At 41.6% G+C, this 27,834-nt stretch overlaps 2 protein-coding genes across 11 annotated transcripts in view; one reads left to right on the top strand and one right to left on the bottom strand.

Annotated features, from left to right (window-relative positions):
* SGTB (small glutamine rich tetratricopeptide repeat co-chaperone beta) overlaps nucleotides 1–23,323 on the top strand; it is a 53,532-nt gene extending 30,209 nt beyond the window's left edge. For 5 of the 6 annotated variants that reach the window (XM_054032304.1, XM_054032305.1, XM_054032303.1 and 2 more), the window contains exons 6-11: nucleotides 1,354–1,458; nucleotides 5,034–5,172; nucleotides 5,277–5,339; nucleotides 18,014–18,051; nucleotides 18,556–18,639; nucleotides 20,061–23,323. In XM_054032304.1, coding sequence (XP_053888279.1) covers nucleotides 1,354–1,458; nucleotides 5,034–5,172; nucleotides 5,277–5,339; nucleotides 18,014–18,051; nucleotides 18,556–18,639; nucleotides 20,061–20,172 — 541 coding nt within the window. In that variant the 3' untranslated portion in view covers nucleotides 20,173–23,323. Of the gene's footprint in view, nucleotides 1–1,353; nucleotides 1,459–5,033; nucleotides 5,173–5,276; nucleotides 5,340–16,906; nucleotides 17,172–18,013; nucleotides 18,052–18,555; nucleotides 18,640–20,060 lie in introns of those variants that run through there. The other variant, XM_054032309.1, reaches the window with a different exon arrangement.
* A 1,769-nt stretch (nucleotides 23,324–25,092) lies between these two features.
* Nucleotides 25,093–27,834, bottom strand: part of TRAPPC13 (trafficking protein particle complex subunit 13) — a 43,421-nt gene continuing 40,679 nt past the window's right edge. For 3 of the 5 annotated variants that reach the window (XM_054032142.1, XM_054032140.1, XM_054032138.1), the window contains 2 exons: nucleotides 25,527–25,677; nucleotides 25,093–25,420 (listed from right to left, as the gene is read on the bottom strand). In XM_054032142.1, coding sequence (XP_053888117.1) covers nucleotides 25,313–25,420; nucleotides 25,527–25,677 — 259 coding nt within the window. In that variant the 3' untranslated portion in view covers nucleotides 25,093–25,312. The remainder of the gene's footprint in view (nucleotides 25,421–25,526; nucleotides 25,678–27,834) is intronic. The other 2 variants (XM_054032141.1, XM_054032139.1) reach the window with 1 other exon arrangement.

Here is a 27,834-nt window from a genome sequence, read left to right on the forward strand (position 1 = left end):
AAGTCATTTAAAACTAGGATTGAATTTTGCTTCAGGAGTTTTGAGGATGGTACAGACATAAGTTGAAGCAGAGGAGGGAGGGGTTGCTTTATCTTAAGAAAAAGGGAGAGCCTAATCAGGCTGATTCCTTATTTGGTCCCTTGAGTCAGTCTCTAAACATTAAAAAAAAAACCTGAAGTGCATGCAGGGCTAAATACTGCCTTTGATTACACTCATGCAACTGTATTGACTTCAGTGGGGTTGAACAGTTGTAAAGCGGTTCATATAATTAAAGACAATGAACACAACCCAGTAGGAAGGGAAGTAATTTGTTCCATCAAACCTAGACAGATTTAGAGGGCATAGTAGGAAAAAGGTTTAAATAAAAAAAAAAAAAAAATCATTTTACACAGAATTTTTCATGGAAAACTAGCACAAAATGCTTTGCAGAATTAAATATTCCTCCTTCTGTAAACTAGCATTTTAACTATGGAAAGACAAGCTGGAATGTTTTTTCTGAATACTCTTAAACCATCGGAAAGATTAAATTTGAATACTGATCTGAACTCTTTCGCTTGGCCACTCTATTGTCTTAACTCATAAATCATATGTAAAAATAATTAGCATTTCCCTGGTAAAGGTGCAGTAATAATTCAGTGATTCAGAAATTATTAGGCCTCTTTATTCACACTTACCTACTAGCATGAGTGGCATTACACACACAATTGTATTTCTGCAGAGACTTTGAAAAAAAAAATCAGTATAGATCAAATACATGGTCAGTCAGTGTAGAGCTTCTAGCTCCTCTAGCAATTCTCCTGGAGCCAGGCACCTGAGGGATAATTGACCTCAACATAAGGATTGTCATTGTGATATGAGACTGATAGGTAGAGGGGTAAAGAGGGAGAGAGAGAGAGAGAGAGAGAGAGAGAGATCAATGAGATCCTTTGAACAGTGAGGAGTGAAAAAGTATTATTGCTGCAAAAGGATGACTGTACATAATACTTGTTTTCCTAGACAGTCATCATATATCACCAAATCTACCATTTGACAGTTTGTCTTGTTATAATTGATTTAATGATGTATTTTGTGTGTATCCGTATTCTGGTTCTCATACGCTTTTCCACACTGTTATGTTTTTTGTAAGATATGACTCTATATAATTGAAGGCTCTAAGTCAGTAAGGCACTTACACATGTTTAACTTTAAGCACTTGAACAGTCCTGCTGAAGTCAAGCTAGGTGAGCAAATTTTCTATAATGTAACTGAGTAGTCAGTAGGATTAAACATGTTCTTAATGTTAAGTGTGGTCTTTGGGGCTTAAATCTGGATGCTCAGATTTTTCTTAAATAAGTTCTTTTCCCCCTACTTTAGGGCTGCTGCTCACAGCAAGCTCAGCAACTACAATGAAGCAATAAAAGACTGTGAGAGCGCGATAGCAATAGATCCAAAATACAGCAAAGCATATGGGAGAATGGGGTAAGATAATCCAGATTTATATAAGCATTAAGGGCCAGATCTTTCGAAGGTGTAAATTAGTGTAGCTCTATTTAAATCAATGGCATAATTCCAGTTTGTGTTGACTGAAGATCTGGTGCTAAAAGTGCAGTTGTTTTCTATGACTAAAGCTGGCATGAGGTTCCATGTACAGGTTCTCTCCTACTGACTTCCTGTCAGATTTGCTCTGTTTACACTACAGATTTTTTTCTTCAGTTTATCAGCACTGCAAACTCAATCGAGGGAGTCAAACTGTGTTCTTTCTCGCTCCTACATAATCACCAGTAATTATTCTGTAACTGGAACAACAACTGTTCTGTTAATGATAATGAATAGAGAATAGAATCCAGGTCCCACTCTCAAAAGTGTTGGGTTTGCAGAGCTAACAGGAGTACAAACTTATTTTTCTCACTTAAATACACCTAGGAAGCGGATCTGTTGAGGTGGAAAGTGCTGTTTATTTAGTAATTCTTCTGACCCTAACATCACACTCTTAAGTACATACTATTACGAATTCACATCTGCACACTTAGGGAAATTCATCCTTATGACTTTTTTCAATAGTCCCTGTGCAGAGGCGCTTTTGTGATGGGGATATTTCCCAGAGTGCCCATACAGTTGCTTTGTGTCTTCTTTGTCCTGTCATAACTGGGCCGGGCAATTAATCATTGCATGCTTAGAGTGTGGGAATTAGAAACTAGGACCCTTAACACCAGAAATACAGGCCTTTACCACTTGAGTTACAAGCCTCTCTGGCTGATGTTGTAATAACTTGTAGGCAAGACTGTGATTACATTGACCCATAAATGCCCAAGCAGGTCAGACATTCCATGCATCTATATGTATATAAAGAATCAGACCCCATAACCAATAAGAGTGAAGTTCATCTGGTAAACCTCTTTAAAGAAATTTTAATAATAAAACAAATATTTAGTGCCAAATTCTTCCCTCAGAGGCACATACATGGCTCTCATTGAAGTCAGTGAGCTCTGTATATGTACATGTAAGGTCTGACTTTGGTCCTTAGCTTTTTAAATTTCAGAACATGAATTTTAATTCTGAATATTGAATGAAAATATGAATGCTGCTTCTGTGAATACTAATGGTTGAATCTAGTAAAAAAATGTGAATATAGCACAGCGAGAGCTGTCTGGAAGGATCAAATGGGATTATGCATCTTTACTACCTGAAGTTTTATGAATGTCTCCATGTTTGAAAGGGCTCTTGGCCCTAATGTGAAGGGAGAACTATGGCCAGCATAGTACTAGCTTCTGTAAATGTGTCTGTGCCAAAGTCTGTGGTCTGAAGTGCAGTGGACAATTACTTGTTCAACTTTGGTGATAACGAGGATCCCCTATAATTTAAATTAACATAATTTAACAGTTTGGCATAGCTAGCATGATATTTAGGGAATCTAAAAATAATATGATCAATAAATTACTTAAGAGATTCCTTTTGGCACTCTGGAGAATGGTCTCTTTAATGACCCTCAGATGTAGCCTACTGGGGTTTTCCATCATCATGACTAAGCAGGTAGAAAAATTAGATGACTTCAGTTTCTTATACTGCTAAGATTATAATATTAACAGAACACGGAGAAAAATATTAAGATATCAGAATAATCACTGAACTTTTTTCACCTATTCAGATGTAGGTCTGATTGAGTATTCAATATCTTAGATACAATGGAGCTGCCATAAGTAGCAGCTATGAACAAAGTGGAAAACCCTTATATATTAGAAGTGTCATAGTACATAACCATGAAACCCAACTAGAAGAGGGACAAATTGTATTAAACCCAGGGTAGGCAAACTGCCTGGCCTCTGAGGAGGCTTGCCCCCAGCCCCTCCCCTGCTGTCCCCCTTCTCCCGCAGCCTCAGCTGGCCCTGCTGCTGGCGCAATGCTCTGGGCGGCAGGGCTGTGAGCTCCTGGGGCAGCGCAGCTGCAGAGCCTGGCCTGACCTGGTGTTCTGAGCTGCGTGGTGGTGGCGGCGTCGGCGTAGCCTGGCTTCAGCCAGGCGGCACGGCTGTAGCGCTGCCAGCCACCAGTGCTCCAGGCAGCGCGGTAAGGGGGCACGGAGTGGGGGGGAGGGTTGGGTAGAGGGCAGGGGAGTGAATATGGGGTGGGGTGATCAGGGCGGAATAGGGGGTTGAATAGGGGCAGTCAGGAAAGAGTTGGATGGGGCGGCCGGGGGTAATCAGGGGACAGGGAGAAGGGGTGGTTGGATGGGGCAGGGGTCCCCCAGGGGCCATCAGGAAAGAGAGGAGGGGTTGGATGGGGTGGCAGAGGTCCAGGGGCGGTCAGGGGACAGGGAGTGGGGGAGTATGGATGGAGCAGGGGTCCTGGGGAAGGGGGGGAGGAGGGCTGTCAGGGAATAGGATGGGTCCGGAGTCCCGGGGGGGGGGGGGGGCAAGATAGGAGGTGGGGGCCAGGCCACGACCCCCTCCCCTAAGCGGCTCCCCATACAATTTCCGAAACTTGATCTGGCTCTCAGGCCAAAAAGTTTGCCCACCCCTGTATTAAACCATATAGGTGACCATATAGGACAACAAATATAAAACAGTTACTTGTAGTAATTGTGCTTTGTCAAGATGATTGTCTATGTGGATAATGCTCTAGCATGCCACTAGTGCATGAGCTTAGAAGACTTTGGCTTACTAAACTCAGGGTTTAGCAGGCCAAATCCTTGAGGGGGCCCCTTAGGGCCAAAAATCTGTCTCGGGACTGGTCCTGCTTTGAGGAGGGGATTGGACTAGATGACCTCCCGAGGTCCCTTCCAATCTTGATATTCTATGAATTTGCCTAAGAAGTGTATATTGGGGCAGCTTGCTGCTCCTCTCCTTCCCATTCTGGGTTCCAAAGAGATTGCATTGCCCCAAACATCTTTTAGTTCATATCACTAATTTAGGAATCCCTCTACAAGAGACTGCAAAGAAGTGGAGAAAATGAGCAGGGAGCATAGATCCATATGGGTAGTCATCAACTCAGGGAGCTGTAATTACTATGGTAAGTAAATGGGTTTTTTTTCTTGGAGAATTTCCCATGTGAGTTCCAACTTCCCACTCTTGGAAGATTAACAGGTGGGCCTGGGGACTGTTCATTTAAAAATGATTGCAGGACTGTTATCCTGAATTGGGTATCAGATTAGAGCCCTACTTGAGAGGGCAACTCTGTGTAGAGGTGGTTACAGAGCTCTAAGAAGCACCCTTGTGTATTTCACTAATTGATAACTTGTGAAGGCATGGCCTAGAATAGAGCCAGAAGCATTTAGCATTTCTGTTGGTGGCAAAAAGTTTTCATAAGGCTTGCCTGTATGTGGAACATATGCGGGTGATCATCTGTGCTGCAGAAAGTGGTATGACAAAAATAAATGCCAACACCAGTCATTATGCATCAATACTTACATTCTGGTAGTAAACTTACATGTATTTCGGAATGATCAGGATCTAAGTTAGTTGTGAGATTCTCTCACTTACTCCTGTGCTAATTAGATCCAAAACTGTTAGTATCATTACTACTTTGATGCGCTCATACTGGCTTTCTTTATTTCACTCTAGGTTGGCCCTGACCTCTATGAACAAATACCAAGAAGCAATTACCAGTTACCAAAAAGCACTGGTTCTTGATCCAGAAAATGACTCTTACAAGTCAAATATGAAAATAGCTGAACAGAAGCTAAGAGACCTCTCCAGTCCTGTAAGTTACCTTAATTAGTTTTTCTTTTCAGTGAGTTTTTTTTTTTTAATAACTCAAATGGCATTTCCTAGACATAGTACTCTTCAGATATTATTTGTTTACAGACTGGAACAGGACTGAGTTTTGACATGGCAAGCTTGATAAACAACCCAGCATTCATTAGTATGGTGAGTATATTAAGTATATCTTGTTGCTTTTAATTAAGAAACAGAATGTAAAATGTTTTAAACATTACTCCTGCTTCAACAAGAGAAGATGGTTTTAATACTTATCATAACTAGTGTATACATCCAAAGCACAGGACTTGGTGGTGATGGGGGACTTCAACTACCCAGACATCTTTTGCGAAAGTAACACAGCAGTGCACAGATTATTCAACAAGTTCTTGGAATGTATTTGAGACAATTTTTCATTTCAGAAGGTGAAGAAAGCCACTGGGGAGAGGCTGTTCTAGGTTTGATTTTGACAAATAGGGAGGAACTGAGGGAGAATTTTAAAGTGGAAGGCAGTTTGGGTGAAAGCGATCATGAAGTGCGAGAGTTCATGAGTCTAAGGACTGGTAGGAGGGAAAACAGTACAAAAAGATAATAGATTTCAAGAGGGCAGACTTTAGCAAACTCAGGGATTTGGTAGGTAAGATCCCATGGGAAACAAGTCGAAAGGAAAAAACAGTTCAAGAGAGTTGGCAGTTTTTCAAAGAGACACTATTAAGGACATAAGAGCAAACTATCCCACAGCATAAGAAAGATAGGAAGTATAGCAAGAGACCACCTTGGCCCAACCAGGAGACTTTCAATAACCTGAAATTCAAAAGAGTTTTACAAAAAGTGGAACCTAGGTCCTCAAAAAGTGGGAAAAAAGGATGAATATAAACAAATACAAGTATGTAGGGAAAACATTGGAAAGGCCAAGGCATAGAACAAGATTAAACTAGCTAGAGAAATAAAGGGTAACAAGAAAACAGTCTACAAATACATTCGAAGCAAGAGGAAGACCTAGGACAGGGTAGGCCCATTACTCAATAGGGTAGGGGGAAACAATAACAGAAAATGTGGAAATGGGATAAGTGCCAAATAACTTTTGTTTCAGTTTTCACTAAGAAGTTGAGTAGCAATTGGACAACTAACTGAATGAATGCCAGTGAAAATGAGGTAGGATCAGAGGCTAAAATAGGGAAAGAACAAGTTAAAAATTACTTAAGTTAGAAGTCTTCAAGTCACCAGGGCCTGATGAAATACACCCTAGAATACTCAAGGAGCTGACTGAGGGGACATCTGAGCCATTAGTAATTATCTTTCAAAAGTCATGGAAGACAGGTGAGATTCCAGAGGACTGGAAAAGGGCAGATATAGTGCCAGTCTATAAAAAGGGGAATAAGGACAACCTGTGGAATTATTCCAATCAGGTTAACTTCAGTCAATTTGCAAACACCTAGAAGATAATAAGGTGAAAAGTAACAGTTAGCAGGGGTTTGTCAAGAACAATTGTGTCAAACCAACCTAATAGCTTTCTTTGACAGGGTAGCAAGCCTTGCGGATAGGGGGGAAGTGGTAGAGGTGATATATCTTGACTTTAGTAAGGCTTTTGATACTGTCCTAGATGGAACTACTATAAGGTGGGTGCATAACTGGTTGGAAAACCATTCCCAGAGAATAGTTATCAGTGGTTCACAGTCAAGCTGGAAGGGCATATCAAGTGGGGTCCCGCAGGGATCAGTTCTGGGTCCGGTTCTGTTCAGTATCCTCATCAATGATTTAGATAATGGCATAGAGAGTAAACATATAAAGTTTGTAGATGAGACCAAGCTGGGAGGAGTTGCAAGTGCTTTGGAGGATAGGATTAAAATTCAAAATGATCTGGAGAAATGGTCTGAAGTAAATAGGATGAAATTCAATAAGGACAAATACAAAGTAGTCCACTGAGGAAGGAACAATCAGTTGCACAAAATAGGAAATGCCTATTTAGGAAGTAGTACTGCAGAAAGATCTGGAGGTCATAGTGGATCACAAGCTAATTATGAGTCAACAGTTTAACACTTGCAAAAAATAAAAAAAGCAAACATCATGCTGGGATGTATTAGCAGGAGTGTTGTAAGCAAGACATGAGAAGTAATTCTTTCGCTCTACTCTGCAGTGATTAGGCCTCAACTGGAGTATTACGTCCCATTCCGGGCGCCAGATTTCAGGAAAGATATGGACAAATTGGAGACAGTCCAGAGAAGAGCAACAAAAATGATTAAAGATCTAGAAAACATTCCCTTGAGGGAAGATTGAAAAAATTGGGTTTGTTTAGTCTGGAGAAGAGAGGACTGAGGGGGAACATAACAGTTTTCAAGTACATAAAAAGTTGTTACAAGGAGGAGGGAGACAAATTGTTCTTTTTAACCTCTGAGGATAGGACAAGAAGCAATTGGCTTAAATTGCAGCAAGGGCGATTTAAGTTAGACATTAGGAAAAACCTCCTGTCAGGGTGGTTAAGCACTGGAACAAATTGCCCAGGGAGGTTGTGGAATCTCCATCATTGGAGATTCTTAAGAGCAGGTTAGACAAATACCTTTCAGGGATGGTCTAGATCAGTGTTTCTCAAATGCGGCCACCTTGGCAGATTGTGGCCACTAGGGGGCTTTTCTTGTGTCCGCAGCCTCCTGCATGGTGATTGGGGGGGGGGGGGGTAGGGGGGCGAAGCAAAGCAGCGACCCTACCCCCGAGGGACACCAGCTAGGGTTGGGCCCTGCCCCCCTCTGGAGCCACAAACGGCAGAGGGGCAGGCAGCTGGTGTGAGTTCGCCACTTTCCCAGAGGCAGTGGGGCCCAGGCTTCTGGCTTCAGCCCTGGGGTGGCAAGTGGTAGGCTCTGGCTGTGGAGCTTCAGCCCTGGGCTTACCACCCCCTCCCCCCATCATCCTTGGTCCCCACCACCTCCTCTGGCTGCAGAGCTTCAGGCTCTGACCGCAGGGCTTCCATCCCAGCCCCCAGTTGTGCAGTGGAGGGCACCGGCCTTGGGCTCACTATCCGCCTCCCCTCCCCGCCCCATCATCCCTGGCCCCCACTGCCTCCTCCAGCCCCAGGCTTTGACTGCATGGTGGCAGGCTCCAGCCTGCGGGGCCCCAGGATCTGGACCGGGGGGGGGGGGGGGGGGTCCGGACACAGGCTTAATATCACCCGCCACCAATCGCTCCTGGCCCCTGCGGTGTCCTGTGAGCCTGATTCAGCTGACCGAGGCCAGCTGCAGCTATGCCATGGGTCTTTTAATGTAATTTAGATGTACCTTGACAGACTCCATTGCCTTTATTCTAGGGGAAGACCTGGCCACTGTGTTCAGGTTCAAAAATTCCCTAAGGGATAAAGTGGCCTTATGTATTAAATTGATCAAAAGGTACATTTAAAGTGTGTGTGTTTTCTGAACATTTGCCTAAACCTATACTTACAACATACAGGGTTTGCCACTCTGGTATGTTTGGTCTTTCCATACTTATGGATGTGCCTACCAGCATTTGTATGTTAAGTATAACACAGGCACTATAGTTAAGTGGAGGTTGACTAAAATGGACTAGTCAAGCAAAGCACTTCAGGTTCACTTTAGGCAATGTCCATTTTAATTAGGCCTCCTTATAACTCTATGCTGCAGTGCTCCCTCCCCAAATCTTTACAGGCCATCTTTTCCCTTCAGAACCATAGAGCTATGGAAAGAGATCTATTAGGTCATTTAGTCCATCACCTTGTGTCACAGACCTGCTCAGGTTCCAGTTGCCCACTAGATTAAGGACCCAGCGTCTGGGTCCCCAGGTCTTTTAAGCCTCTCAGAGCTTGACCAGCTACTGCCCTGATCTTGGGGTCCCTAGGTACACACTCAGGGTGCTGACATGCTATCTAGTAGGAATGTAAATACCATTTTAAACGTCAACCGTTTAAATGATTAAAAATTTTTGTTTAAATGGTTAATTGGTTGGGGCCATTGCCGCCGGGCGGTGCGGCTAGGGCTACTCTAGAGTTAGATCGATGCAAGGCAGCTTACCCCTGTGTAACTGCCCAGCTATGCTGACTTTACTCTACCTCCACAAGTGGTTAAGAGTCAAGGTTGATGTAGTTGGGTTGATGCAGTGTCAGTGTAGATACTGCGTTGCTTATGTTGACTGTTACTGGCTTTCAGGAACCATCTCAAACTGACAGAATAATAAGTACAAGAGCAGCTGGTGAGGATGCACACCACTGACACAAGTAGCAAAGTGTAGACACCCACAAGCAATGTAATTAGTGCAGAGGCTGTATGGCTTTATAAATTAGGATGACTTAATTTTGTAGTGTAGACCTGGCCTTAAACATCTTTTCAGGCTAGTAGAGTATTGTGAATACACATTCATGACAGTAGATTTTCCAGTCATACTCATATCAAGAGGAACTTTCAGACAGATCCCCAACTTGTCACACCCTATTGTCACACCCCGTCAAAACACTAGCATCTGGAACCACATGTGGTCGAACCAGAGAGAATTGAGCCGCTGTGTCCCTATACCCCAAACACTCCATGCCATCAATCTTGACAACCTTGATGTGTTCTCTATCCACTTCACTAGGCCCCATGTCCACCAAGCTGGTGTGATAAAAGGTAGGAGTGCCCTCTGGGGCCTCAGGGCTGAGGGCAACTGAGCTAACATGGGACAAGGGAGGTTTACTCTCCTTTAATTTGGGACAGCTGTTTCTCAGGTGCTCTGGGGAATTGCAGTGAAAGCACCTTCTGGGATCCCCTGCTTGTGCAGGAAATTTGGGACGAGTAACAGGGGAATGGGGAGGTGAACGCCCAGCCTCCTTTTTCCCCTGGGTAAAATGGTGATTCTGATTCCCACCAACCCTGTACCCCTCTGCCAGTGGTTTATGTTTAATTGCAGCCTGTGCTTGCACATAAGAGTCTGCATACCCAGCTAATTCACCAACTGCATTTACCTTTTTGTCCCACAAATACTGTTTTACATCACTGCACATATCCAGGAATTGTTCCTGAGTAACCAGATCACACATCCCTTCAAAGCTTGTAATGCCTTTCCCCCTCACCCACTTATCTACCAAATCTTTCATTTAATTTGCATAAGCCACATTACTCAATCCAGATCCCCTCTTAAGACTCCTGAATTTAACCCTGTAGGTTTCAGGTGTAACCTGAAACTTTCAAAACCAGTTCCTTAAATTTACCATAGCTTGAAGCATCATCAATAGGCATCTTATTGAATATGTCCAGAGCTCTGCCAGTCAATTTTGCTATCAATGTGGTCATCTTTTGGTCTTTAGGGATTGCATGGAGGGTGCGCAGTCTCTCAAAGATGATGAAATATTCAGCAATATTGCTGGATTCATCATACTGTGGATATAGTCGCTCCCATTTGTGGATTTTTGGGGAAGTGGAGCCAGCATGTGAAGGGTTTGGTCTCTTCAACTCCATAACAGCCAGTTCATGCTTCTGGGCCTCCATAGCTCTCTCATGGGCAGCCTCTTCCCTGGCTTTTTCTGCCTCCATAGCCCACTTGTGGCAGCCTCCTCTCTCTCCCCATCAGTCTTTTATATTCATTTTCTTTCTTGTTTATTCTAGCCAGATCTAGTTTGCTAGCTGTTTCACTGGTAGTCATTTTCCTGCTTTCTTGTGCTGGGCCACACCCCCTCTGCAGTTCACTGAAACTGGGATGCACTCAGCTCAGGGGATTCATAATTAAGAGACTTCCCCACTGCCCAGTGTTCAGACTTTATTTTGCTTCCTTTTCTGTCCCTACTTCCCTTGCCCAAAATAAGCAAACAGAAAATAACAAACCAGTAACCACTTTGTTCTCCAGCCACCACACTTAAAATCACTACAAGTATCTCAAAGCAATCAGCTATGCACAGGATCCTGCTTGACTACGCCACTGTGATGGGTTAGATCACAGAACCCCCCTTGGGAGCTGCCAACTGATGTGCCAAGACTATTTCTGCTCCTGCTTTCCTGCCCCATCAGCTTATGACTTCAGTGCCCTTCCTGGTTTGAGTAAGACTTGCTAGCCTGCTGCAAACCCAGACCCAGGTCTGAACCACGTCCCCTAACAGACGTGTTCTTGTCTTTAACACTCAGATGCCCAACTCCCAATGGGGTCTAAACCCAAATAAATCCATTTTACCCTGTGTAAAGCTTATGCAGGGTAAACTTATTTTTTTGCCCTCTACAACACAGAGAGATATGCATAGCTGTTTGCCCACCCAGGTATTAACACATACTCTGAGTTAATAAATAAAAAGTGATTTTATTAAATACAGAAAGTAGGATTTAAGTGGTTCCAAGTAGTAACAGACAGAACAAAATTAATTACCAAAATAAAATAAAACAAAACATGCCAGTCTATGTCTAATACAGTAAGAAACTGAATACAGATAAGATCCTCACCTGTTCCAGAATGTTTCCTTTTAGTCTGGGCCCAGCAATCACTCACATCCCTTGCAGCCACTGTCCTTTGTTCCAGTTTCTTTCAGGTATCTTTGGGGGTGGAGAGGCTCTCTCTTTAGCCAGCTGAAGACAAAATGGAGGGGTCTCCCCCGGGCTTAAATATACTTTCTCTTGTGGGTGGAGAACCCCTCCTCTCTCCTATGCAAAGTCCAGCTACAAAATGTAGTTTGGGAGTCACCTGGGCAAGTCTCATGTCTATGCATGACCAAGTTCCTTACCAGCCAAGCCACATTCCTGGGGAAGTCCAGATGTGGATTGGTGTCTCCAAGTTCATAGTTGGCTTAAGTGTTTCTTGATAGGCACTTACTGAGACTAGTCTTTTCTCAGGAAGCTGACCAACTGCTTCACTACAGCCTACTTAGAATCAAACAAGTATGTAGCCAATATTCATAACTTCGAATACAAAAATGATACATGCATACAGATAGGATTAATAGATTCAGTAGATCATGACCTTTACAGAGAGAGGTTACCTGGTATATGTAGCATAAATCACATTCTAGTTATGTTAAATACACATTCATAAGCATATTTCCATAAAGCCTTATGGGTGGCACCGTCACACGTACCATTACGAGATTGCTCCCTACATTACATTTTAAATGCTTTGTCCAGTCTTATGTCAAGCAATGGGGTTTTCATAGTTTCCAGGGTGAGACTATTCCAAAGCATAACAGATTTTGCCATCAGCAGTGGCGGATTAGCCACTGGGCCAACGGGGCCTGTGCCCACGGGCCCCGGCCAATCAGGGAGCCCCAGAAAAATAGGCACGCTGACCCGCTCTGCCCCCCTACCCAGCACTCTTGCTGAGGAGCGGAGCAAGCCCCTGCTCCCCGATAGGAGCACTGAGTGGAGTGGGGCAAGCCCCCGCACTCCGACCCCGCTCCCTAGCAGGTTTGGTGGGAGAGTATATTTTTATGTAGTAAATATTTTTAATCTCTGTTTTTTAATCACTACTTATGAGCCTTCACCATAATATCTAATACAGTAGTATCTAATATCCAGTAGTAAATACTGTAGTCAGCTAAACAAATTATATAAATTATATTCCATTATATTTATTTATTAACTAAACACTGGAGTTTTCCAGAAAGATAAATCCCAAAACAGCAGGATATTCCGCATTCCCCATGCAACTTAAGAGAAACTATGTGAGTCTATTCACTCATGAGAGGTGAAGGAAAAACCTCATCTTCAGTCACTCTTAGCATGGAAAGAGAATTTTAACATTTACCCAGGCACTGAAGCCGGTTGCTGAGCCTAGTTTACTGCAGAGGTGCAAGAACAAAAAGCAAAGCCAATCACCCATTAATGCCATTTTAGGGCTTGCTTGTATGGGGATGCACCAGAAGCAGAGAATTATATCAGAATGGAGTGTGCACACAGGAAGTTATACAGGCTTAGCTATAGTTCTATCTGTCAGTTTCCCTGCGGAGACAAGCACTGAGTCAACCTCAATCCAAGGAAATTCATGACAGAGTGCATGATACGCTAAGGGATAAACTGCTGAGCTTTAATTGCCTCAGGAGTGCTCTTCACACTGGAAGTTTTCCAAAATACCGTGGTGAAAGTTTGCTCTGTTTTGACCAGTGATAAAGTGAGATGAGTTGGGTTCCCAGAAGCTTCTTGGATTTGTTTGAAAATACAAAGTGCAAGTCAGCTGTAATGAAACAACTACATGAGTGCAAAAAGCTGCTTGTGTGGAACTAGAGACTGGTGAATCCCTGTGGACGTCTCCAAGACCTTGCAATGTGCAAATTCCAGTCCTGGTGGGAGTGCGCCTCTGATGATTGGGAGTTTTCATTCACAGTGGGCCTTAAAGTCATCTTTGGAGAAAACAACTCTTCTCCTAGAAGAGATGCCTGAGGTGTTTCACCAGCTGCTGACTGCCACACACCCTCATATCTGCCCCCGGTGAATGGAAGGATTGTGCGCCTGTGCACATGCACACACGTATCCCTGCGCCCTGACCTGCTCCCCGGCAGGGGCACCGGAGGGAGAGGGAGGGGGCCACCCAAAACCATAATCTGCCTCTGGCTGTCAGGAAGTTTTCCTATTATTTGGTTTAAATTTTCTCTTTCATTCCATTAGTACTATTTATACTCCCTTTTAGTAAACAAATCTTTTCCCTCCTTGCTGCTTACATTTGCATGCTTGTGGTTTAGTCATTGCTCAGCTATACCAGTCACATTTAGCACTTTTTTTAACCTTTCCCTTCAGATTAATAATTTTTGTTGCTTTTCTCTAAACTGTCCAGTTTCTTTTTTTCTACTCGTGTCCAGAATTGAATGTAGTATTCCAGATGCAGTTACAGAGCACTAGAGAGAGACTGTTACTCTCTCTCATGACATACTTGTGGGTGGGTGGGGCAGGGCAGTGCTCAAAATTACATTTGTTCTATTTTGCTGCCATATCACATTACTAACTTGCATCTAATATCTCTTTATTACTGCTTTTCAGGTTCCTTATTTGTTTTGAGTATCTGTGTTTCCAATTAGTACTGTCTATCAGGCAAAAAAGAGTTTGCATTCCCCCCCCCCCCCCCCCCCAATCCTCATTTGGTTATTTCCTACCCATACTTATAAACACTAGGGCCCAGATCCACAAATGGATTTAGGCATTACAATCCCTAACTCTTAGGTGCCTAGAAAAAAAAAAATCAGTGGAACAGTAATAGGATCCATAAAGCCCTATACAAAGAATGGGGAGAGACTGCCTTAAAATGCCGCCCACAAAAGCCAGCAAGCTAGGTGGAGAGCCACCTAAGCTAGCTAATGACAGATGCTGATGAGAGGGGTATGTTCTAAGCCCGTCCCATAGAGAGAGGCGCATAAATCCAGATTGCAAGGAGGTGCCTAACTTCACTTGCCATCAACAGCAGAGAACCCCCTCTCCTGGAATCAGACAACTTAGGGATCTCGTGGGGAGGGGCCCTCACCATGGCACACTCCCAGGCAGCCTAGCACAACAGTGCAATTACATCTGTCTGAATTTCTCCCATTGGGGTCTCAATAAGTCCAACAAATCTTATGTATATTGAACAGTGCCCCCTCAAGGCTGTAGTTTATTTAACCCAAAGGCAGAATGATATGCAGGCCTCTACCCCAAAGTCTGCAGCTAGAGGGGGAGGGGGCTGAATTAACCTTAGTCCATCAATCCCATTTATGTTCATGTCCCTTACCAGTGAGACCTCTTGACCCAGAAACCTCTTCTTGAACCAGGGACTCTTATCTTCAGAGGAAGGATCTCTTCTCTTGGGTCAAGATCCCCAGATGTTCTGAGAAAGGGTCTCCCAACATACAATTCTTCTAATCTGGGGCTTTTGCTACTTGATTAAATCCTTCCATGAGAACCAGGTTCTGCTGAGACTTGGCACGCCTTCCTTTCAGAGCATCTCCCACCTAAGAGCATTCTTACAGGTACTTAGTTTCCTTTCCTAGTAAGCTCCCTTAATGGCTACCCCATGAAAAAACATCTCACATTGGAAGCTTCCTTGTTCTGCTTTTCTCCCTAAGAGCCTCTGTTCCTTAGTAGTGTCTATTGGGAGTAGCTTCCTTTTATCATGCCTGGTGCTTCCTTTCCTAATTAACTGCCTACCAATTACTCAGTGAGTTAATTAGCCCCAGGTTCACCTGAGTTACCTCATTTCCCCTGGTGGAGCTTGTCAGAGATAGGCTCAGCTCCTGAATCCTATTCAGGGCCAGCTACCCTCTGACAGTGCCTGAGCCATTTCTTGTGAGAATGAATTAGGTGTATGCCTCTTTCCACACAAAATGGGGATAGTCATAGTACCCAACTTATAACTTTTAGCTCAGTGGTTAAAGCACTCATGGGGGATGTTGGAGATCTAGGTTAAATTCCTCCTTCTGCCTGATGGGGAGAGAGGATTTGAATAGTGGTCCTCCACCTCTCAGGAAAGTGCTTTAACCACTGGGTTATGGGATATTTTGATGTGGGTTGTTCTCAATCTGGATAAATAGTCAGAGGGCCACAGAGAGACCTAGGTGTGGCAGCACCCACTGGTTTAAAGTGATTTCCATCATATACAGGGTTTACAGTTTTGTTTAATGGCTTTCAGCACCCCCATTATAAAAATTGTTCCAGCATCTATGCAGAGAAACTGTGAGAATGACTCTATAGCTTGGTGGCAAGGATACCTGTCCACAAGATGGGAGACCTAGGAGCCAGTCCCCCTGCTCCAGTGACTCTAGTTACTTATCCAAAGTTGAAAAACTTCAGCAAGAGAGACTGAGAGAGATCCACACCAGAATATCCCATAGCCCGCTGTTTAAGGCACCACCTCTTCCTCCTCCATTTTGAATGAGGCCTGTTCCAGTGGGCATGCTTTAAGGACACTTACCAGATTGGGCCCGGCAGGGAAGATCGGTGAGCAAACACCCCTGGTTTGTAGATCCTGCTGAGGTTTAGGCGTGGGACAGGCCTGCACATGCCCAAACATAGAAATTTAGGTGCCTAGGGAACTTTCACAGTGGAAACATAGGCACCTAGTGACTGTAACTACCTATAGCATTAGGCAACAACAAAGTGGAGGTTGTATGAACTGCAGTGTTGCCTAAAACTGGGACTTATGCACTTAAGTCCATTTGTGGATCTGGACCTAGATCCTTTCATATTTTTTCTGTATATTCACTTTTGTTCAAGACCCCTCCCTCTCAACATATTATCAATTGGTAAGTTAATTAATCTGCTGTTACGAACAGACAGAACACTGAAAAGTGACATCTTGACACAGTGCTGTAGTTTGTTGTTTTTCATTATCTTTTGTTTATGTTCCTTCAATAAACCTTCACTCCACACAGTGCTGTTATCCAAACTGATTTTAATTAATTTGGGAGCATAGTTCAGGAGACTAAATTTCATATATTCATCTCTGAGTCGTGCAAGAATCCTGTTGTATTCTTCCGAGTTCTTAAAGAATTTCACTGGTGGATCGCAGCATTACTGGGAGCCTTTCTTGTCCAAAGCAGACCACAACACGTCAAACTTAACATCTGTGTGCTAAAGGGTACACAGTAAACTTTGGAGTACGTAGCCCCACAGCATGCAATAGCTCCTAACCTAAAAGAGAGGCCAATAGGTCTGGTCACCTATTGAAATTGTAGGGTAGAAATGGTCTGTGAGGAAGGAGTAGAGTGAATTTTCTACACATCTTAGTTTATTAAGTTGCACAGGAACTCCATCTGTTTTGAGTTGAAAATCTTCTCTTCTGTCTGTAGCTAACTACATTAAATGGATTTTTTGTATTGTTTCCAGAGGTTGCCTGATCAGTCAAGTAACTTGAACCCAGAGCTGAGAGCCAAGAACTCCTGAGTTCTCTTTCTGATTTTTACCACTGTCTAGCCTTAAACAAGTTACTTGTGGCTCAAGTTTCAGGCCTTTAATCTCCTGGACCAAATTCACTGCTGATATAAGCGAATGTGACTTCATTGACATCAAGGATTTGCAACAAATTTGGTTTTCTGTCATTTCCCAACTGTAAAATGGAGACGATATGACTAATTTACCTTGGAGAAGTGTTGTGAGGATAAATTAGTTAATAAACGTGTTTTAAGAAGAAAAGTGTCAAGTATTTTTATTTAGTTGAATAGATAAGATCAATGAGTAAGTGAATGTGCTGAGCATTTTATATACAGCAAATGTGCTTATTGGGTCTTTTTATGTATTTATTTCAGATTTCAGTTGCTTTGGGAACTTCTACAGAAGTACAATACAAACATGTAAACAATTCCATACACAGAAGACTATCCCTGCGACTGCTTAGATATTTTTACCCAATATAATAACAACCACCCCCAGCGGCCCCAAGACTAACTGTTCCCTCCTCACAGCCTAGAATCCATAAGCCTTCTCAGATTCCCAAGGGTAGGCTTTATCACGTAGAAAGCTTTTAATTTGTTATCCTTGCATATATCATTATCTAGAGGAAAACATTAGATAAGACTCCAGTTGGAATGATGGAAGCTTAATATTAAGCAATATATAATTCAAAGCTGTTTTTTTAAACCATTAAGATGATTGCCCAAATATCTGACACATTTTAATGTCTAATTCCCAGGGCATTGGGTCAGAGTAGCTCTAGAGATTCACAGACTTCCTCTTTTTCATGGTTGATTACCCTGAACAGCAATAGTACATCGTAACTAAGATTCATGGTGTAGAGTATAATGATTTATATTATCTTCATGTCCTTGAAATACATTACTTTAATGAGTGAGTTTGTTGAGGATCATATGTCTCTAGAGTCATTAACTTAGCTTGTGTATTGTAATACAAGATATATATTGTGCTTCTCATGTCTCCCACAATGATAACTAAATATATGACTGCATTCTGACTTGCAATACATCTTACCTATTGTAGGCAGCAAGTTTAATGCAGAATCCGCAAGTTCAACAACTGTAAGTATTAACATGGAGTATCAGTGAAAAAAGATGCCAGTAGTGTCTGAGTGGGCTAGCAAATCAAAAGCAAATGGCAATAGATTACTAAAATTTGTATTGTGTTCTTATTATTGCCTTTACAGCTGTACTCTTTTTGTAACTAAATCTACCACAGTTTAGTTTCCCCTACCGCTCACTTAATAACTAGTACTCTTCCTAGTAACCCAGCAAAGAATTGCAGTTTGTCACTTAAGATGGGGTTCTCAAACTGGGAGTTGGGACCCCTCAGGGGGACATGAGGTTATTATATGGGGGTCACGAGCTCTCAACCTCAACCCCAAACCCCGCTTTGCCTCCAGCATTTATAATGGTGTTAAATATATTAAAAAAGTGTTCTTAATTTATAAGGGGGGGTTGCACTCTGAAGCTTGCTATGTGAAAGGAGTCACCAGTATAAACATTTCAAACCCACTGACTTAAGATAATACCACCACAATACCAATGCTGTGTTAACTGTTCTAGAATGTCGGGGATGATGTCCAATGCCATTGGTGGCCCTGCTGCAGGTGTTGGTGGCCTAACTGATCTGTCAAGCCTCATACATGCGTAAGTGTTGTGAAGATTTACATACTATTTTAACTACCTAACATTTGTAGAAGCAGCACTAAGCTGCTGTTTAAAAGAGACAGTACCAAGCTGATTTTTAGCCTATTTCTGATAACCTTAGATGATTAAACTTTACATCTTACTCTTCATTATTCTGTTTACTTACTTTGTACACTTCATTCATTCAGTTTGAACAAGCAAACTGACAGCTCACTTTCTGGTGCTCATGTATTATTTGCTTTTTAGACTCAGCTCATTAAAAGTGCCTGTTTAAATTTTTAGGTGCTTGTACATTTTTCTTCCAAATTGCATTGGACCAGCCTCCTCCAAAAACTTCTCAGTTCCCTGCAGCTAAAGTCCTGTTCCCTCAAGCCATATTCAGCTTACCCACTTGAGGAAAGGCTGTGAGAATAAATAGGTCTTGTGGAGTGATCTGAAATTCAGCAAACTCAATCTCTGTCAGACCTAGGGCTGCAGTGAGGATGCAAGGCTGAAAATATCCTGCCACACCAGCTTCCTCCCATTTAAACTGGGAGGGGCTGCTGCTTCAAGCAACACCACATGAGGAGAGAGGTGGTTTCTATAGTAGCCAGGACCATTTTAATAGTTCACATTATTGGCAACAAAAGTGCGGATCACTTTGGCAAGGACCCATTCCCTCCCCACCCCCAAAATGGCAGCCTTCCTGCCCAGTGCACATCAAATTAAAGCAGTATTGATAGCTACTGCTACCTGGACAAAATTCTCTCAAGAGCTTATTCCTGGAGTAACAGAGTTCTTCCAGTTGTTTTTCCTAGTGATCAAGTATTTCAGTTGTCTCATCTGAGGTTAATTTCAGCCAGATAGCTCAATAGAAGCCACAATCCTGGCTAGTCACCACATAAATGCAGATCAGAGACTCTTTGGGTGAAGTGAAGTCCACTTGTGGAGCTGGTTATTATCAGCATAATAGAGCCTATGTTACCTCACATTCTCCCAATCGCCTCACCTACACATGCACAAAATGGGTAGCAGAATACATCTCTGAAACTCCACATCAGATTGTCTTTAGGCTAGAAGAGCAATTGACCCAAATTGCCTACTGGCATCTTTTGGAAGGAAAGGAGCAGAGTCATGCAAGAGCAGCTTTATTTACTAATGTTAGTGTCTGCAGGTGAGTCAACAATAGTTCTCATCAAAGGCAGCTGATGGATCTAAAGACTCAACATGGACACATCTCCATCTATCATCAGAACAGAATTCAAATAGGAAAAGCTATAACACCATGATTATCATTTTAATACAGATCATCCTAGTCATGCTTGCTTTTGCCTTCATTTACATAACATAGCTTCAGCTATCATAAAACTTGATGTTTTCTGATGAGTGCTGCATGCCAGTTATTTTTCACTTGTTGATTTACAAAAAACTGTTTAACACAGGGGACAGCAGTTTGCACAACAGATACAACAGCAGAATCCAGAGCTCATAGAACAACTGAGAAATCATGTCCGGAGCAGATCTTTCAGTGGCAGCACTGAAGAGCATTCCTGATTTAAAGGAGGCATGTGGTTGTAGAACTAGAAATGTGAATGGTATATAATCCCAAAATGCACACAGTAGCTAGTAGCAAATGCATCATTGTAACTATTCTGCTTGGACATGAAACAGAAAATCCTTTGTGTCTGTTTGTTAAACAAGAATAAATCTGTTAAGCAGATCTGTTGCACACACGTTTGAACATATCATGTATATATAGTGAATCCTTTATAAATTAATATATATATTAAATACATTGACTTATTAAATTCCCGTATATAAAAATGATCATGTTTAGGCTTTTCAAATTAATGAACACTATCTATTAATGGATGTTAAAACTTGCCATCTCTTTTAAAGAGAGACTACTTACTATGCACCAAGGCTGTGCATTGGAGCGATCTACAGGGCTGCTGCGGGGGGAAGTGAGTCTAATGCTTTAATGGGTGCTGGTATGCCTGCATAGAAATTTAGTTTTAAAAATTACATTGTAAAAGGCCTATTGTTCAGTAGCGAAGGTTTGCATGGCTCTGCTTCTTACCAGATCTGCTATGAATCAATAGATCTGACCAGCACTCTGCTTCTTGTGATGAGCCTATGGGGGTGATGGAGTGCAATATGAATTTAAAACATGTGCTGGAGGGTCAGTCCTGTGACTTTGTAGCACAGTCCCTGGCCTAGGGTTGGTTGAGAGGCTTTTGCTATCAGCATCACATGCCTTTCAACTTTACCTGGTGGGAAGAAGGTGGGTAGTAGAGCCTAGGGATGATTAAGAGTTGCACGTACAGAGAGGATGATAAAACTGTGCTAGGAGGAAGATGTGCAGCAATCAGAGGAAGAGATCAGGCCAAGGGAGAAGGAAAGAGGAATTTCTACTGCTATATATGTCCCTAATCATCTTAGTAGCCCTGGAGGTCTCCATTATGGCACTAATAGCATAGGCATGGAAGGTTGTGCTTCATTCTTGTGTGTATACAGTATACAACATGAGTTTAAGAATTCTTAACTGTGATTAGTTAAACTGGTCACATACCTGCACAAGTCATTAGCAGTGAAAACTTAGGTAATTCGAACAAATAAATCAATATGTACCACAGTGTGGTAAATCACTGGCTTAGGGGAAAAAACACAGTTAAGGATTTTTGAAGTTTAATTATGTAACTTGTATATTTTAAATAAGTGATTAATGGTGAAAGGGCCATGAAATAGTTCTTCCAGTTTGTGTTCCTCTTCCCAGCTCTCCTAACCTGACACTTTCAGACCTCCTTGCTTTTCCATATTTTTTCTTTTTTAATATTTTTGTAACCTGTTTCCCTTGTTTGCTGTTCATGCCATCTACTGCTGCTGGATACACTTAGGCTTGGTCTATTCCAGTGTTTCTCAACAACTGGTCCAGTAACCTGCGCCAGTCCCGGAGATCTCCCTGCCACAGTTTAGGAAGGCAGCAAGCTGGTCCCTGGTATCAAAGAGGTTGTGAAACACTGGTCTATACTAACTTTTGTCAGTATAACTACGTCACTCAGGGCTGTGAAAATCCATACTCCTGAGCAATGCACTTATACCGACCTAACCTCTGGGGTAGACAGCACTAGATTTACATAGCTACCGCTTCTCAGGAAGGTGGAATGCCTGTGCTGACAGGGGAAGCTCTCTCGCACATGTAGTGTCTTCGCTAAGTGCTAGAGAGAAGACATTGTGCAGAATGTAAGCGAGAGCAGAATTTGGAACTAAGGCAGAAGCACCTTTCTGAATTTGGTAATGGGAGGGTAAAAATTCCCAATTTTGTCAGGCTGTATATATTGCACAGGGGGAAATTTACAGACATGAAAATCAGACTAACATCCATTGCATAAGACACTTTATATTTTATTAATTAAATAACTCTTACATGGCATTAGATTATTAGCTTGATTTTTTCTAAAAAGACTGCTATTTATAATTGCACTGCATGCTCATTAATGTACTCTGGGGTGCATTGGAGACATTAGGCAAACACCCCTAAGCTCTAAATTGAATCAGTGCTATTCTGTTTTATTGGCTGACCACATGGAAAGAAGTGTTTACACTGGCTGTGTCTGCCTTGGGGGAGAGGCGGGGGGGGGACTAACTTATGTATGTACTTTTTTCAGTTGTAGTTCAGGTAACTAATATTTGCCTTCAGGCAGATTATTGTTTTTACAAAAAAAAAGAGATTATTGCTTTTTATAAAAAAACTGATAAATGATTAAGCCCCAAACAATATAGTTACATTAGGAATCTACATATGCAGAAATCATTTGGCAGATTTTTTCCATAATGCACTCTTTAAACAGACCATTTACACAGTGTATTCTCCGCTATACTTTACCCTTCCACATTTTCAGCAACTCCAAGGTCAATTCCAGATTTTTTGCACTAAATTTAATAAAGGAAACAAAACAAACATAAAACAACAGTGGGGCTTTACAGAAGCTAAGGATGTGACCCAGTATATTTACCCTTGTGTTGTGACAATCTTCACTTAATATTTTAGTTTTCTCTTACCCTCTCCTACTAAAATGTCTTTTGTAGCTGAGTGTCTCTAATGATTAAGTATAATAATCCTAAACTATACTCTTCTGTATAACAATTATATAAACAAAGGTTGGCTGTATGGGTTCAAAACAGCCACTCTTTCTGCTTGTAAGTTATATGTACATGCAGCTACTGAGTATTCTGCAGATGTCTGTGTTCTGGTAGAGCCAGCCCTGTCATAAAGTGCTCTGGAGTAGTTATCACTAATGCTATGAACTGTATTCTTGGAACCATGCTTATTAGAAGTCGTAACTTCCATTTCACATACCACACTGTTAAGAATGTGAGTCTTATTCCAGTATCTGTAACAAGAATGCTTGTTTTTAGATTTTTGATGGCATTACCTAATGCAGGAACATGCCACAATTGACACAATAGAAAACTTGTAACTGCCTATTATATTTTGCATCTGAGCAGATGGGACTTTATAGCTTAATAAAAAAATAGAAATTCCCTAATGGACAGTAGCTGTCATTAATTACTCTTTCTATTTAAGTCCAGGAAGAGTTTTCATTTACGCTAAAATGTATTTTGCCACTCTACAGGCTACATTGTTCACAATGTCAGGACTTGTTTTAATCAGTGGTTGAAGAGAGAGCTTGGGTACTTTGAACTTTGAAAAAAATTCAGACTGATAAGACTGATAAAACCATGATCTAAACAAATATTGCTTTCATTTTAGACTAAATGCAGTTTATCAGTGAACTAAATAAATAATTATGCATTTAAAATTTGTTTGGTTTTCTATCATTACTGGTGCAGCAGCAAATTCATGTGGTAAGCAGTGGAAAAGGGGGAAATATCTTGTAAAATGAAGAGTTTACTTTATTCACACACTTAAAAGATATGAATTTCAAAAAAACAGGTTTGTGTGGAAATGTTTTATTTTCATCTGTTTGATGTCCCTCTTGAAAAGTACAACTTTAGTTGTACTTCAGCACACAGCACCAAACTTAAGCATTTTCTTTTGCTAAAATGCAATTTTGGGTTTTTCTTGAAGGGAGAGGGTAGCCATATAGTTACATCTCCTTAAACTTGTGACAGATCAATTTGAAGGTACTTAGGTTCTATTTTTTGGGGGGGGTGGGGGCAGTAGTTTTTGTTTCTCTTATTACTCCATTGAACTCTGTGGATTATGTGAGGCCACGTTGCCCTCTAACTAGCTGAAGTTTAGAAGGAACATAAGGTTATTTCTGTAGCTGCTATTCTTTAGCTTTTGCTCAACTGATAGATGCACGTTGATTATTTATTGGGGGGAATTTTAAAATATTGTGCGCGGAATTCTTAATTTTTTTTGGTGCAGAATTCCCCCAGGAGTACAACATGCAGAGTGAAGATAGGCTGTGCTGTTCATGCATACATGGCAATTTAGCTACTTTAGGAGTAAGCTATCAATCAAGCATATATTGATTAAAACAGCTCTGAAAGAAAAAGTTTAGCTTGGCCAGTACCACTCACTCTCAATTTAGTAATCTGGTCATGATCCATCCCATATACTTAAAACCCTCTACACTAAAGGGAAAAAAAAAAAAAGATGATAATATTGGAAAGTCTAAAATAAACATTTCAAACTAGGCAAGATTGCTGTGTGATAACCCTGAGGGAAAGTGTGAAAAGCCAGAGAGAAGGACTTTTCTTTATTTAGTAATAGTCTTGAAAATAACTTGGAAGTAGGAACCGGCCACTTTGGGTAAGCGTGAAATTATCAACCTACATAAGGCCATGGGGAAAAATATGTTTACTGTGTGAATACAAAAAATGTTTTCACAAATCTATTACAAAAAATACGGACCCCCCCCACCCAACAATTCATTCTAATTGTGTATCAGGTAATTGCCAAGAGTATTCAGTGACAGGGGCTGGAGGATGTTGCAGGGAGCTCTCTAAGGATTCAGGTTGGTGTGTGTCTATCACTATCCTGCACAGAGAGGGGAGGTGTGCAGAGTGCTTGTGTGTGACAGGAGGTGTTGGTTTCAAGGAGCTGAGTTACGGCAGGCAGTAGACAAAACTGCTACTTGCTAAGGGCAGGTAGTGAAGAGGTGCCTCACAATCCTGGGTGCCCAGGGGGAGCATCACAGTAGTGAGCAGGGAATCTGGGAAAGAGATTGGAACCGTGGGATGCTTGCATGGTGGAGTTCAAGTCCAAATCCTCAAGTCCCTGACAGAAGGGTGAAAATGAGAACTGAATTCTAATAAAAAACAAAAAAAAAAAAACCAAACCTTGCCATTAGAGGTTAGTCCCTCCACGTTAACGCAGCTCTGCAATCAGTGCCACAATGGGCACCCCTTTAAAGCCAATGGTGAAGTGGATAATAACTTCCTTCTTATGATGGCTGCATATTCAATACAATAGTGCAAGAAATCCTGACAGCTGCATTTTCAGACTTTAAAGATTTTATTTTCAAATAATAGATAAAATATGTGTAGTTATCTCTTTAAAACATATTTTAAAACATTCCAAAAATACTCACAGAAGACACAAATAAATAAACATACTTATATTGTTTGCAGATGTTTTAAACATGATTTTGCCATCAGTCAGATGTAAAATTTAGGAAGTTGGTCCAAAAAACCCCAGGGGAAATGTTAAAAGGATTTTTCTTCAATGTTCTTCTTTTACTTTTGAAGAAATTACACAGACTTGTGCAATATCATCATATTCGTATGTTCTCTTCAAAAAAGTGTCCATTAGTCTTAAGCCAGAGACACTCTAATGGGAAAAAGATGTGTACAAATTTTAGTAAGTAGATGAGAATAAGTTTTGCACTACTGTGACCATAAAATAGCCCATATATCATAGTTATGTTATCTCTTACTTGTAGTCCCTGTACTGAAGACAATAGTGTAAGTGCAAGATGGAGGGATGAACTGGGGTGTAGCTTTCCAAGCTGTCTTCCTGAAACTCCACACCAGTGGATGGAATTAGTATTGCACATTTCCAAAACCAGATCCATAGTTCTTTCACTGCTAGATGAAAGCAAACAATAAGGAAAAAACCTAGTTCTTTACCATTCAAGAAAGACTGCAGAAGTACAATAGCTTGATGATTCTGAGAGCACTCATTAGAAACTCCTGATATGAATGGTTTATTACTGAAGTTAGGATGATCTATTACAAGCCACTAAGTCTCAAAAGTTACTCAGTTACATATTAATTTGTTTTCATAGAATCATAGATTTTAAGGTCAGAAGGGACCATTATGATCATCTAGTCTGACCTCCTGCACAACGCAGGCCACAGAATCTCACCCATCCACTCCTGTATCAAACCGGTGTCTGAGCCATTGAAGTCCTCAAATCATGGTTTAAAGACTTCAAGATGCAGAGAATCTTCCAGCAAATGACCCATGCCCCACGCTGCAGAAGGCGGCAAAAAACCTCCAGGGCCTCTGCCAATCTGCCCTGGAGGAAAATTCCTTCCCGACCCAAATATGGCAATCAGCTAAACCCTGAGCATGTGGGTAAGACTCACCAGCCAGACACCCAGGAAAGAATTCTCTGTAGTAACTCAGATCCCACCCCATCTAACATCCCATCACAAGCCATTGGGCATATTTACCGCTAATAGTCAAAGACCAATTAATTGCCAAAATTAGGCTATCCCATTATACCATCCCTTCCATAAACTTATCAAGCTTAGTCTTGAAGCCAGATATGTCTTTTGCCCCCACTACTACCCTTGGAAGGCTGTTCCAGAACTTCACTCCTCTGATGGTTAGAAACCTTCATCTAATTTCAAGTCTAAACTTCCTGATGGTCAGTTTATAACCATTTGTTCTTGTATCCACATTGGTACTGAGCTTAAAGAATTCCTCTCCCTTCCTGGTATTTATCCTCTGATATATTTATAGAGAGCAATCATATCTTCCCTCAGCCTTCTTTTGGTTAGGCTAAACAAGCCAAGCTCTTTGAGTCTCCTTTCATAAGACAGGTTTTCCATTCCTCGGATCATCCTAGTAGCCCTTCTCTGTACCTGTTCCAGTTTGAATTCATCCTTCTTAAACATGGGAGACCAGAACTGCACACAGTATTCCAGATAAGGTCTCACCAGTGCCTTCTATAACGGTACTAACACCTCCTTATCTCTACTGGAAATACCTCCTCTGATGCATCCCAAGACCGCATTAGCTTTTTTCACAGCAATATCACATTGGCTGCTCATAGTCATTCTGTGATCAACCAATACTCTGAGGTCCTCCTCCTCCATTACTTCCAACTGATGCATTCCCAGCTTATAACAATAATTCTTGTTATTAATCCCTAAATGCATGATCTTGCACTTTTCACTATTAAATTTCATCCTATTACTATTACTCCAGTTTACAAGGTCATCCAGATCTTCCTGTATGACATCCCGGTCCTTCTCTGTATTGGCAATACCTCCCAGCTTCGTGTCATCCGCAAATTTTATTAGTACACTCCCACTTTTTGTGCCAAGGTCAGTAATAAAAAGATTAAATAAGATTGGTCCCAAAACCGATCCCCGAGGAACTCCACTAGTAACCTCCCTCCAGCCTGACAGTTCACCTTTCAGTACAACCCGTTGTAGTCTCCCCTTTAATCAGTTCCTTATCCACCTTTCCATTTTCATATTGATCCCCATCTTTTCCAATTTAACTAATAATTCCCCATGTGGAATCGTATCAAATGCCTTAATGAAATCGAGGTAGACTAGATCCACGATGTTTCCTTTGTCTAAAAAAATCTGGTACCTTCTCAAAGAAGGAGATCAGGTTGGTTTGGCACGATCTACCTTTTGTAAAACCATGTTGCATTTTGTCCCAATTACCACTGACCTCAATGTTCTTAACTACTTTCTCTTTCAAAATTTTTTCCAAGACCTTGCATACTACAGATGTCAAACTAACAGGCCTGGAGTTGCCTGGATCACTTTTTTTCCCCTTTCTTAAAGATAGGAACTACGTTAGCAATTCTCCAGTCATACGGTACAACCCTTGAGTTTACAGATTCATTAAAAATTCTTGCTAATGGGCTTGCAATTTCATGTGCCAGTTCCTTTAATATTCTTGGATGAAGATTTAGTCCCATTAAGCTGTTCGAGTTTGGCTTCTACCTCAGATGTGGTAATATCTACCTCCATATCCTCATTCCCATTTATCATCCT

The sequence above is a fragment of the Malaclemys terrapin genome, chromosome 6 (genome assembly GCF_027887155.1).
Source record: "Malaclemys terrapin pileata isolate rMalTer1 chromosome 6, rMalTer1.hap1, whole genome shotgun sequence".
NCBI lineage: Eukaryota > Metazoa > Chordata > Testudines > Emydidae > Malaclemys > Malaclemys terrapin.